At 39.3% G+C, this 13,064-nt stretch overlaps 1 protein-coding gene across 2 annotated transcripts in view; it reads right to left on the reverse strand.

Annotated features, from left to right (window-relative positions):
• MAP3K20 (mitogen-activated protein kinase kinase kinase 20) overlaps positions 1-13,064 on the reverse strand; it is a 136,422-nt gene that overhangs the window by 51,290 nt on the left and 72,068 nt on the right. For both annotated transcript variants that reach the window (XM_089519733.1, XM_089519734.1), the window contains exons 9-10: positions 11,780-11,854; positions 2,878-2,984 (exon numbers count right to left, since the gene is read on the reverse strand). In XM_089519733.1, the coding sequence (XP_089375859.1) occupies positions 2,878-2,984; positions 11,780-11,854 (182 nt within the window). The remainder of the gene's footprint in view (positions 1-2,877; positions 2,985-11,779; positions 11,855-13,064) is intronic.

The raw sequence follows: 13,064 nt of genomic DNA on the forward strand, positions 1-13,064 counted from the left end.
TGGGGAAGTGGGGTTCTTGTTTGTCCCCTCTTCTCTTTATTTCTTTGTTGTTGTTGTTGTTCTTGCTATTGATGTTTTACATATGATCTTTAGTATGGCTGAATCCTATCCTGTGTATTTTTGTGATACGTGGATAAACAACTCCGAAAAGCTTTTAGAAAATCAAAAGAAAATGATTTTAAAAAAAGTTGGAATAAAGCAATACTCATAGAAATAAGATATCACACACATGGGCATCTATCAATATATTACACCTGCATCTTGAGTTTGGCAAGTGAAACAAGCTCATTGTTAGGCTACACATCAGTTAAGATCCTTCTATAAAATGATCCTGCTATCCATCAAACCAATATGCCTAACTCCATCATAGCTGAAATGTCTCTACAATGTAGCTACGCTACTCATTAGACCAGCTGCCCACTAGTAGTTTCTCTCCACCCAGTTTTGTACTGTGCAACTGCTTTAATTGATGCTGCTACATGATCACTTGAAATGACAGTTGATAACTGGCATACCAAGATCATCTTATGCCACTACTATGGAATAATGCCATATTTCCTGATAGAAACATTCATAGGATTGGGCTTTTAGCCTTTCAAATTTATTAAAAAGAGCAAATAAGCAAGCAAACAAGCACACAAACAAACAAGCAAGTAAACAAACAAACTAAACCCCATAAAGGAGCATGGACTGACTACAGGTATCCTAACTCCCTTCTTCCAAACTTACAAAGCATGCCATATTTCATTTTTCCTAAGAAGAGATGCTAGATGTTTCAAGCTCTTATTAATATATACAAACTGAAGAATTCATAGAACCTGAAAACATGTTCCAAACTTCCATCTTTAGTTAACGAGAAAGAGACAGAGACATTGCCTAGCTTCAGCTTAAAAGTGTGTGTGTGTGTATGTGTGTGTGTGAGAGAGAGACAGAGCGAGCGAGCGAGAGTTCAAAGGCTACAGTCCTAAGTACCTTTTCTAAGAAAGACGTCCATCAATAGGATTAAAGTTTAGGCTGAAAATTACATTTGAGACCTTGCATGAACCTAGTTAAGTTCTGAGTGTTACCCCAAGGTCTCTACCATAGTTCCATTTTGCTTTTCCATTTTGTATCAGGAGATGGCGCAATGCATTGTGATCTTCTGAGCACTGTGCCACAGTCAGTTGCTGCCATACTCTGCTGAGTCAGTGGAAGAATAATGTCAGTTCTAAAACAAGCTATTTATACTTTCATCATGTGACTTGGCTCAAACATCTTATCCTGTGCTCACTTTTTCCAGTCATGCAATTAAATTCCCTGGTTATCACTTCTTTTCTGAAGTTCTCTTAAATTCAGGATGTTTTGTTTCAATAAATCTTATTTCCATAAATCTCTCCTTTAAAAATTCTCTACATCTTCAGATCCCTGTATTTTTCTTGCATGTTCCAGGTTGCTATTAAGGGAAGGCAGGCACTAGTAAATTGTGTTCCACATTGACCTGGAGAGTGGCCAAATATTCCTAATTTAGACTACTGCAAACTTTGGCTACAATTTCCTTCTTGTACAGCTCCCTTTTAAAAAGGCCTTGAAAACATTCTAAGCCAAGCTTCTTTAAACAGAGCATATATAGAATAGATTGAAGTGCATTTTCAAAAGAGACCCTACTGCTGTCACTTGCTAGTACAGCCCAAAAAGTATAGAATAAAGACACATTTTTAATGTTGTGCAGCAAGAAGAAATCTTCACCTGAAATACCTCAATTAGGAAAATTATTAATAGTGGGTTGAGAACCAAAGTATCCAGGAGTTTCAGCTTAGAAACCACTTGCCTGCTATCTTATGCCAAGACAGACATTTACCTGTCTTGTTTGGGTTCCCTGATGTACTCTGGGAGAAATCCCTCTGACTTGAAGGTTAAATGAAGGCATATACTTTTTTGTTAAAAGGTTAGAATTTAGTTCTGACTCCATCTGTCATAGATGGGTAATGCACAGGGAGGGAGAAATGGACTAAAATTGTTCCTCCCCACTTCTCCTCAGTAGCATATATGCACAGGGAGTGCTCACAGTGGCAGGAGCAAACACTGGAATCAACCCACTATGAATCCAATGAAGCCATTTTGATAATCTTTATGCAACTTCACAGTGGTGAAATTCAGGCCTTCTGACTTTCTGAAAAAAATATAATGGCCAATTGTCTGCCATATTTTTATGATGTCATATTTATGGTGCTGCACTGGCTTAGTTGTTTGTATTCTCCTTATTAACCGTGGGCTGGTGCACCAAAGCCACACTCTAGCACTTAGTTTATAAGTCTGCCTACAATAGTGTGGCCCATGTCACAGTCCCAAACTGACAGTGCTATCTAAACAAAAACTTCTGAACAAAAACCTCTGATGAACACTGAACAAATATGTGGCCTACTTTTAACTCAAGAAAGAGGATTTTGTAAAGACACTCTTTATAACTTAAAAGAACCAGAGATAAAGTATGCATTTCATAAATAATAACTAGTATATAGCTTAAATTCAATTAAATTATACTTAGAATTAAAGTGTCCCGAGGCACATATTTTCACATCCAGTATTGAAACAATTGCCTAAATCCAAGGTGGCTCAGGTGCTGGAGTTCTTTTCCTTTCGTCATCTCTGTTGCAATACTTGGAACTACCAAAAAACTGGTTCCAGGTGGATTCTCAGCCTTCTAGAGTAGGTTTTTAAGGTACAAAGGGACTACAGGGGAAAGGAGATTGTCCTCCTCCTGCTTATGGTAGATCCAGTTGTTCTGTTAGTAGTAGTCCAACTTTGGAACTTGCCCAATGAGTTAGGCAAATAAGGCCAGGAATTCAAACAACTGACATCTTCCAGATGTAGCTTTAAAAAGAAACAATGGAGACTTACCGCCACTCTGCCTTGTTATGCAGGAATGAGTTACATTGGTCTGGAAGATTGCTATCATTTGACATGGAGTCCAAGATTGAAATTATCTGCTTGAAAGAAGGCCTTTTCTGATGAAAAAAAAAGGAAAGAAAGAGTAATAGGTATTCTGTAAAAGAGGTTATTATGAAAGTACAGTCTAATAACACAATTTTGTATTACAGAACTTCTCCAAGGAGAGCTATAAGCACAAGGATACAAACAGAATGTATATTGGGAAGCTTAATAGAAAATTATTAGGTACTTGTACTTTTTCCCCCAACAAACATAAATTTAACAAGTTTGGGGTTTGGTTTGGCTTGGTTTAGTACCGAAAGTATCTCAAAATTATAACACAGTAAGAGATTCATCACAATGGATCTTTATTTCCATATTAGTCTATCCATGTAAAATAATATCACCATGGAAAATCCTATTTTGTAACCTTCTCCAGCTGCAGGGAATAGAAGGTCACCTCACCTGACCTCACCCCTTCATCACCACCCTGGAATTAATATGAGGAAACGGTGCTCCTTTGCTACCCTTGGTATAAATGCTAATTTATATCAAGGGCAATATTTTTGGATTTTTCAGCAAGGAACTGAATTTGTAGGTTCTAGGTCTTCATTTAGTATTTTCAGATTTTATATACTAATCAAATACAGAGCCAACAGAATTGTGAAGGACCCCTGTGCTTCTATTTGCCATGGCCTGGCTGGTCTTAACAGGCCTTCCTATGTCTTTAGGAGATGTTGATTAGTGTTCCTTACCATGCATCTGAAAAATATTCCCATAAGTAGCTACAGTAATCACAGCCACTGGGCCAGATCTGGTGCTACCATCAATAGGTATGAGGATGGGGATCCTCTATTCCACAAGCAATTCCATAAGATTTTCCAGTGTATCTCTGTGGTGAACTTATGCATGCTTTACTGTAGTAGTGACTCAATCTACCCCCATAAACTCTGTGGCTTCCCTCTCTCCATGGTGAGTGTATCTGATTGCAGAGAAAGGCTGCACAGGTAAGAAGCAGTACAAAGACGCTGATGTGGAGTCACTCATCCTTGTGCTTCTCCTTCATGATGGATCCTTGAAGGAAGGAAGTGGGTGTGAGATGTGCTGTTCCTGTTAAGACTCCACCAAGGCCAGCATGACCTTTTCCTTTTCAACCACCTGCCCCTTATATAAAAAACACTAGGTTAGGACACTCTGTAGAGGCCACCAACACTTCCCTCTAAAATGCTTTGGTCTCCTGATATAAATGTGTTGGGGACATTGACTAGACAGACTTGGTGAGGTGTACGATAGCACCCAGTGTTTTATTTTTAGTGCTCACTTCAAATTAAAACTATTCTTTAAAAAAAAGAGATTTAAAACAATGTAATATCATATTATCAGTGCCTGGGTGGGTTTGAGGGGGCTCATGGGTACTAGCATTTGCCCAATCATGGCAAGAGTTGCCAGTGACACAGATAACATTTAGGTGACATGGTGTGTATAGTAGAACTGTGCCCTTATAGAATAGTTCAACACTATAAATTACACATCTCTATCAGAGGGAATAATGATCTTGAGATGAAATAAAACAATTAAGATAATCCACAATTTAAATAAACAAATACAATTTTATATATTAATCCTACAAATTGCCTGCCCTATAAAAGGTTATTATGAAAATACTTTTATTGTTTTATTTAAGGTAAAAAAAATTTTGCCTTATCAAGGTACTAATACCATTGTTTTCCTTGATTTTGGCAGGTGAAAGCATGTCTCATGTCAGCTCCACTAACTCCTTATTTGGTTCAATATCAAATTCAAAGCGTTGGCCCTGATCTTTAAAGCAGGGGTGGAGATCATTTATTCCTTGCGCTACATGGAGGCTGAGAGGTATTTTTGACCAGAAATGAAAATTACCACTCCTGTAAGCTTTCAGAAGTGGCAGCTTCAAAACAAAATGCAGAGACCCCCTGATCATTGTTTTGGCTCCCCTGCTGAAAAGGTTTTTACAAAACTGGAAGTAGACTTCCAGACACTTCCAATTTTGTGTTTCAGGCCTGATACACAGCCCAAGGCAGATTCTATGGTTTCTGGAGTTTAACTGCCCCTGATTTAAAGTCCTAATGATCAGCCCTTCCATTAGGCAGGGTGGGATTTCAGGCTCAAGCAACAGTGATGTAGTATTGGAGAAGAGAGCTAGCATGTGTCACACGGCTTGTACTAGGTCCCCTAAGCTACATGGTGCCCTTAGGATGACACTGTGCCATCACCAGTTGTGAGAAATTCAACTGTCAGTTCAGTTCAGTATTTGGAGTGGGCGGTAGCACTACCCAAGTCTTTGTCTAAACAGCAAACAGTCTAGGACTGGTTCTGTGTACAAGGTTGGTTTAGAGGCCATCTATCTACACAATCTTATATGGTCCCAGGGCCATCTTGGGATATTTGCTGAGCAAGCATGAGAAGTTGGAGCCTTTTATCAGAAGTGCCATAAACCTGGAATGTTCTTCTAAGGACTTTTTCACACGAAGAAAATTGGAAGGTTAAAGTGGGGGCAAGGTCATCCAGGGTATTAGGGACAACTTCGCAGCTGCTTTCCACATGACGCTGCACGCAATCAGGACAGAATCCAGGGGGAATGTGAGGGGAATTGAGAAATGAGCAAATTTGCAAAACTACCGGATTTGCATGTCTATTTCGCTTGCGAATTCACTCTCTTTGCATAATGCCAGCCGTGTGAAAATGCAAGCCTCCGGATGCCTTCGTTTCCCAGGGTGCCTTGCTGTGCCAAAGAGGGAGACTGCTCTCTTCTTAAAGGGATACACACACACTTCCCTTGCCCCAGCTGCTTTCCTCCTCTTTGCAGGCTCTAATCAGCTGCTGGGAGAAGGAAGAGAGAGGACATTTTGGAAGTCCTCCTGGACAGGAGGGAGAAATGGAGGACATGCCCTGGTAAAGGAGGGCATCATGGCGTATCAGCCCTCTGTGGAAGCAGGCAAGCTTATGGACCCAGTTCCCTCCTTTCTTCCTCTCTCTCTCTCTCTTGTGTGTGTGTGTGTGTCTTTTGTGGTTTTATGGAGTTTGCAAAGGGAAGCCTCATTCTGCCTCCCTCTAACACAGCTTTTGGGGCAAAGAGGATTCCCCCCCCCCGGATTCCCTTCCCTCCCTGGGTCATGTGGGGTGGGGGGGAACACTTGTGGAAATGACAGTTTGGAGCATGCGCAGAAAAGGTATTTCTAAGCAAGCAATGGGGGTTTGTCCTCACCCATTTGATAGCCAAATTCGAATCTGACCCTAAATAATGTGCCTTTAACCCCCTGTTGTGCTTGTGTGTGTGATAACCATTAGCAAATGGGCTTGCTTTTCTGGGACACCACCACTTTAACTATTTTTGGGATGTAAGCACATAGGTCCACATGTGAAAAAGTCCTAAGTGAGATCTGTCAGGCTCCATTTTTCACCAGACACCTGAATTATACTTATTTCAGTGTGTTTATAATGTGTGAGATATTTAGCAACCTAATACAATAAAGGTCAGATCTTGGAAGCTAAGCAGGTTCAGCCCAGGTTAGTACTTGGATGGGAAACCACCAATGAATACTACAGCACGTTGGCGATGTTTCCAAAGAAGGAAATGGCAAAACTACTTCTGAGTATTCCTTGCCCAAAAAACCCTATGAAATTAATGGGGTTACCATAAGTTGACAGGTCATCTGAAAGTGTGTGTGCGTGCGTGCGTGCGCGCGCACACACACACACTGCCAGGTTGGATATTTAACATCTTTTACCACTGTGCCTGTTGTTTTGTTTAAAGTATAGGGCATAGTCTATCACATTTTCTTTGCCGTTCCTTTAAGAAACAGGTGGCTAGTTTTATTTTTACATATAAAACCACAATGGGTAGAAGAAATAAATAAGCAGATTTATTTACTTATTTGTTATTCAAGTCATTTGTGTCTTAGAAAGGGAAAAAAATCATATTTTAAAGCTTCTTTTCTTTATTCACCTTAAAGCAACTATGATTCACCACAAAGAATCACAGGGAAACACATGGATGTCTATATACATGTTCTCTTTGTAATTGCTACTTTGCTTTTGTAAACCAGTGTCCAGAAAGAAAGTACTGAATTAAAACACTAGGTAATTTTAAAAATCTTCGCTAACAAAGCTTTAACAAAACATGCCAAGGGACAAACTATATTTCTGAAAACACCATTTAAAAAAGAGGAAATCTTTCTTATCTTTTATGGTGCAACGTAACAGCACACTCAAAACTTGAAAAAGCATAGCCTGATCCCATATTACTCATACAATCCCTGTGCTGTGAAAATTAACCACAAGAATACAGAGGATGTTATTTTAGTATTGTGACAGGCATGACGTTTCACTTAGCATAGAGGTTTTTGAAAAGGCTGTGGCTATTTTAAAGTATTTCAGTCTTATATAGGTAACCACATTATTTTATGTTCATGTCTTCAAACTACATCATCTACAAAGTCGTTGTTAAATAGTATTATATGATCATTTTATTTGGCTGGATGTATTATTTTATAACTTTTTGATGACGACAATGACGATGATGATGCACAAGGAGGAGAGTTCTAGCATTGTGATTACAGGACAACTCAGGATATAGTCCAGTGACAAAGCAAAGGAAGACTATGTTCTGTATAGTCAAAAAACTGACTCAGACAAAGCAGTCATAACTTCCTTGCATTTAAGACTTCCTTTGTTACAATGAAAAAAGTAGGGTAATTGTTGAAAACTGAAGAAGTCATAGTTAAAATGTTTCTCTAGAAAGCATCGCCTCCGTTAGTCTGTTTGACAGACCCCAGACAAGGTTGAGACAAAAGGTTGAAACCAAAATGTGGATACATAATAAAGGGATGATGCACATTCTCTCTGCATCACGCCTGTAATTATACCATTTCTGCTAAAATTACAGATGCAGCAATTAAAACGTGCATTTTAATTTGGGTGCACAAAAACAATTAGGAACAATGCTGAGGTGTCTCTCCCAGGCAGATCCAAGTGTTTTTCACATTATAAAAGAAAGACAATTTCTTTATTTCAAATGTCAAACAGTATAAAAAAAAGTCAAATGTATAACAAAAAAGAGACAAGTGCTCTTCTGTACAAGAGCTGCCTATTCAAGACTTAGGTGAAGGAATTTATTTTTCTTCTTTTTGGTATGTCTGTCATTTTTGGTCCATCTGCACATGCCTCTAAGCCATTGCTTAAAACTAGGTGGTTGCTATTCCCTCTATCTTACCCTATATGTATTATATATGTTCACACAGCATCTTTTTCCTGCAACCACATAGTAAAACCTACATTTTAGGATTTACTGTATAATTTATTGCTAATTGTTTTGGGATTAGAGCATAGTATGGTGGCAGGCACCCACTCAGCAATATATTATTTCTATCTGTTGATATGATTCCATAATTGATTTCTAATAGCAAGTCCTAATCGCTTGCTTTAACAGTCCATGCCTCCCTGTGAATCCTGAATGAGAAAAAGGTGGCTGCATCCCCACCATAATAAATGTGAACAAAAGCATGGAGAAAAGACCGGAGCCTTTCGTACCCATCAGTGTCCACTGGTTCAAAGTACAGATATACCTCAGTTAGCAAAACAGAGGGGTTCCTGGTCATTTCTTCTTGAACAGAAAATTTGGTACCAAAATCAGGAATAACATGGAAAGGATAGGGATAAGTTCCTACACTACAAAGAAACATATTTCCAGCATTTTTTATATTTAAAACCAACAATATGCATGTGAAATTAAACAACAAGATCAAGTAAACTTTTCATATCAAAGGGCAACCTATATGTTGAAATACTTCTAATGAAGACTCTTCTTCACTAAGGATGAACTTAAATGTGTACTGTGATAAGAAATGTATAATGCATGGGGGGGGGGGGGGAAGATGGTGATCAGTCAACAGGGAGGCTGTATATTTGCAGAAATAATTCAGATTAAACCACTCCTCACTAGTGTCCACAACAATCTCTGTGTTAACAGAAATGGATATTTTAGTAACTGCCTACCTTTCAAATTATTTTTCCCAGGAGAAGAATGAGGAACATAAGGATAATTGATCTATTCATTCTTCTATTGGAACTACACCCCCAATTTGAGCAAAATACTCTATATTTTGGAGCTGTGAATATTCTTATTGAAGAGAAGATCCCATTTTTTAAAAATGTAGCATTTATAACCATTCATTTCCTAGGAATCTACTGGATCTCCTCATGAATCAATGCAAAAAGATATAATTCCTCCAGATACCAAGAAGAAAAATGTAAGAGAAAGAATCATACAGTCTAAATAACTGAAAAAAGAGGGAGCAGCTCTCTTCTTTCCTCCCCTTAATCAAAACACTCAGTGCAGACACAAATGAGCCTCTAGCATTCCTGGTACTGCATAACTAGAAGGTGCATGATTTGGTAACTGGTTCAGGATTTGAGTGGGCTGCCCTGAGAATAAGAGAATCCCACGATGGAACAAAACAGGTGGTACTAAAATGAAATTCTCAGTATGACTTGATTTGAGAGAGCTACCCAGCACTGATCCAGATTTGCACTCACCTGAGTTGTACCAGTGCTGGAGGAAATGAATGGGCTGAAGTTTTTGTCAATCTCTCCTTCTCTCTGAACCTCTCTTTCCCCTAAGAAGTTACAATGAAGGAGGATGGCAGACCCCCACATGGGTTAGGGTTACAGCATGGGGTTACAGGAGGAAATGGGATGAATCACTGCCCTCCCTGCCTTTGCTCCAAGGAAGCCTCCACTGGATTCTAGCTTCTTTTCTCAACACTTCTGTTGCTCAAAGCAACTTTTCCTCCGCAAAGAGATGAAAACAAAAGCAAAGACCTTGTCTTCTTTTTTTACAGAAGAAAGGAAGAAACAGTGTAAAAGGGCAGCACTCAGAATAGGGGGCAGCAAGAGAACACTGGGGCAGCCCACCTCAGAGGTTCCAGTGGTAGTGCCACCACTGGGCTGGAGTGGGTTGGATCTTCAAAATGTATGATTACAATTCCCAGCGTCCCTTACCTCTGGCCATGCTGTCAGTGAGGGAGGACAGGGACTGACTGAAATTAGAGATCAAAGCATTGGTAAGACCAAATGTGCCTAGGTTCTGCCCCTCTGTTTGATTGCTCCATCCCGTGTAAGAAATGAAACCCCCTCCCCCCCCAAAAAGGTGTTGCTCATTTAAATAAGTATACCTGAGATTTTTAACTCTTCTTGAGTGAAATAATTCACTTTCTTAGCTGCTATTAAGGGTAAACAAAATACTTGCTAACATTTGCTAACACTAGAGAAATTCATTTAGTTTTTCCTGGCTTCAGAGAGGGACTCACCTCTTTTCTCTAGTCAAACAGCTAGGCCAAAATAAATCCCCAAAACCCATGTGCAATACAAAAATTTAAGCACTCATTGTTACTGGCTATGCTGAGCACTTTTAGATTAGAACCGTGTTGGTGCAACACACAATTGTGTAGCCAGAGCAGGCCAAAAAAAAAAAAAAAAAAAAAGTCCACAAGTGCAGCAGCCATGAAGGAAGCAAGGTTCTTCAAAGCGAGCAGATTCTGTTTGCTTCCTCTCAGCTCTGCTGCACAATCGTGGGGGAAAAAGTGCACCAACAAAATTCTGTCTGCAAGCTGTACTGCAACTGATTTGCTCAAGAGTAAGTCTTGTTAACTTACTTCTAAGTAGACAGGCATGAGTGTATTGTTAAAAAGCGTTTTTTATTTAGCCACTTTGAGTCCTGATTTGGTGGAAAGGGTGGAGTATAAACAAACAAAAACAGCAGCAACAATCATCATCATCACAACAATAACAATTATAACAATTATTTTATACAAATAAAAAGATAATAAAATTATATTGTTATGTAATAATTATTATTACAAAAACACATGCTTTTGTAAAACAAATAAGATCATCATCGTCATCTTTTTATTTGTTTTACAAATGCTTGTGTCGAGAACTGATTTTGAACAGATCGCGCAGTGAGAAATCTGCTCTGCAACATGCGAAAACCCTGACCCAGAAGGCTGTCTACAAATGGTTTAGTTATTTATATATCTTGCATTTACATTTTGCATTCTGCTTTCTGTCTACCCTACTGTGGGAATAATAGGGGTTCAGTGGTGACAACTGCAGTGCAATCATCCCTGAACATGCATAACATGTACTGGGCCCTTATTACTTCACCTCCTTCACTATCTGACTAAAATGGTAAAACATTTATTCCTATGGTGTAGAAGACAAACAGAACATCTGAAAACAAAATCATTTTAGAACGAATCTGATCTTTACACTCAAAGCTTGTGTTCATAGGCAAATAGCATGAATTATTTGATAGCCAATTCTTTACCTGATTTCCTTAAACATATCTGCCATCAAGAGAGTCAGTGAATATTCTGTTCTAAACCTTGTAAATGCAAGAATTTTATTATAATGCAGCCAGCTGCACTGAAAGATTGAGTTCTGTGGCGCTGGCAAGCAGGGTGCAGAAGTATTATGCAACCAGCCCACTCCTGCCAGCTATCAGTGGTGTGCTGAGCAGAAACCAGGACTCCTTTAGGGTTCTGTCATAACTCCTTGGTGCACCAGCAAACTAGCAGGAAAGGAATGAACACTTCATCCTTCAGTGTCCCATTTGCCAGCAGAGGAGAACTCCCTACTGCTCCCTCGATACAGCTGACTAGATTATTAAAGTGGATTTTGAGGGCATTTATGAGTGTGGGAATAGCACCATGATCATAAACATGAATGGAAAGCATTTATGAAGTCATAATGCTAACGTAAGGCATCGTAAATAACAGGACGCCAGCCATAGTGAACAATGGTAAATTTAATAACTTATTAGCAGAATAAATACCTTTGGGTCTGCTTCCCAGCACTGGAGCATCAGTTCTGCAAAGCTTCCAGGGCAGCTGCTTGGAATGGTCAGTCTCTATAACAGGAGCAAGATTTAATTAGGGAATTAAAGGAAAATAAACACCAGAAGATCAGTCCCAAACCCTTTATTAAAACAAATCTTTCCTATGTCATCTCCAATAGAGCTAGAGACAAGAATATAATTTACCCTAAATAAAGTACAGAAATGAACTAAGTACATCAGATTGTTTTATTAGTAGTATTAGTATTTATATCCTGCCCTTACCCCAAAATTGAGACTCAGAGTGGCTTACAATATTAAAAAACAGTACAATTAATAACATACAAAAGTGATACATTAAAATAGAATTAAATTATGACAATATTAAAACAGATTTTATGTTAAAAGAATAAAATACAGTTTAGAAAGATAAAAGTGTTTAAAACACTTTAAAACAATATAACACCCCAGACTGTTCTTTCAAAACTTCCTGTTTTTAAATGCCTGTCTAAACAGGAAGGTCTTCGCCTCCTGGCAGAAGCACAACAAGGAAAGGGCCATTCTTTTCTGCCTGGGAAGTAACTTCCAGAGTTTAGGGACAGCCTTAAAAAAGGCCCTCTCTCATGTCCTCACCAACAGTACTTGCAGTGGGGATGAGACTGAAAGAAGGGCCTAGGAGTACAGGCTGGTTCATACAGGGAGATACAATCTGTCAAATAGCCTGGACTGGAGCCAAACAGGGCTTCATACATCATAAATAGCACTTTTAATTGTGCTGGAAACAGACTAATAGTCAGTGAAACTGTTTCAACAGGGATAATGTGTAGTTTCAGTAACCTGCCCCAGTTAACAGTCTGGCTACAACTCTTTTGACCAGCTAAAGCTTCCAAACACTCTTCAAAGGCAGCCCCATGTAGAGTGTGTTACGGTAGTCCACATGCCATGTAATCAAGGAATGTACCCCTGTGGCCATATCCAATGTCTCAAGAAATGGGTGCATTTGGCACACAAGCTTTAAATGTGCAAAAGCACTCCTGGTCACTGCAGAGACCTGGGCCTCCAGGTTCAGAGTCAAGTCCAGGAGTAACCCCAAACTGCATCTTCATGGGAGTGTAACCCCATCTAACACAGGCTGGATCCCTATTCCTTGATCTGCCTTCTGATTGACCAGAAGCACCTCCATCTTGTCTAAATTAAGTTTCAATTTCTTTGCCCTCATCCAGTCCACAAGTTTAGGACCAGGACAGCCTCCTTGGATTGGGGTGGAAAGTAGTAGTAGAGTTGA

Source organism: Sceloporus occidentalis, unplaced genomic scaffold, assembly GCF_023333645.1.
Source record: "Sceloporus occidentalis isolate IW3139 unplaced genomic scaffold, rSceOcc1.0.p SCAF_4, whole genome shotgun sequence".
NCBI classification, from domain to species: Eukaryota; Metazoa; Chordata; class Lepidosauria; order Squamata; family Phrynosomatidae; genus Sceloporus; species Sceloporus occidentalis.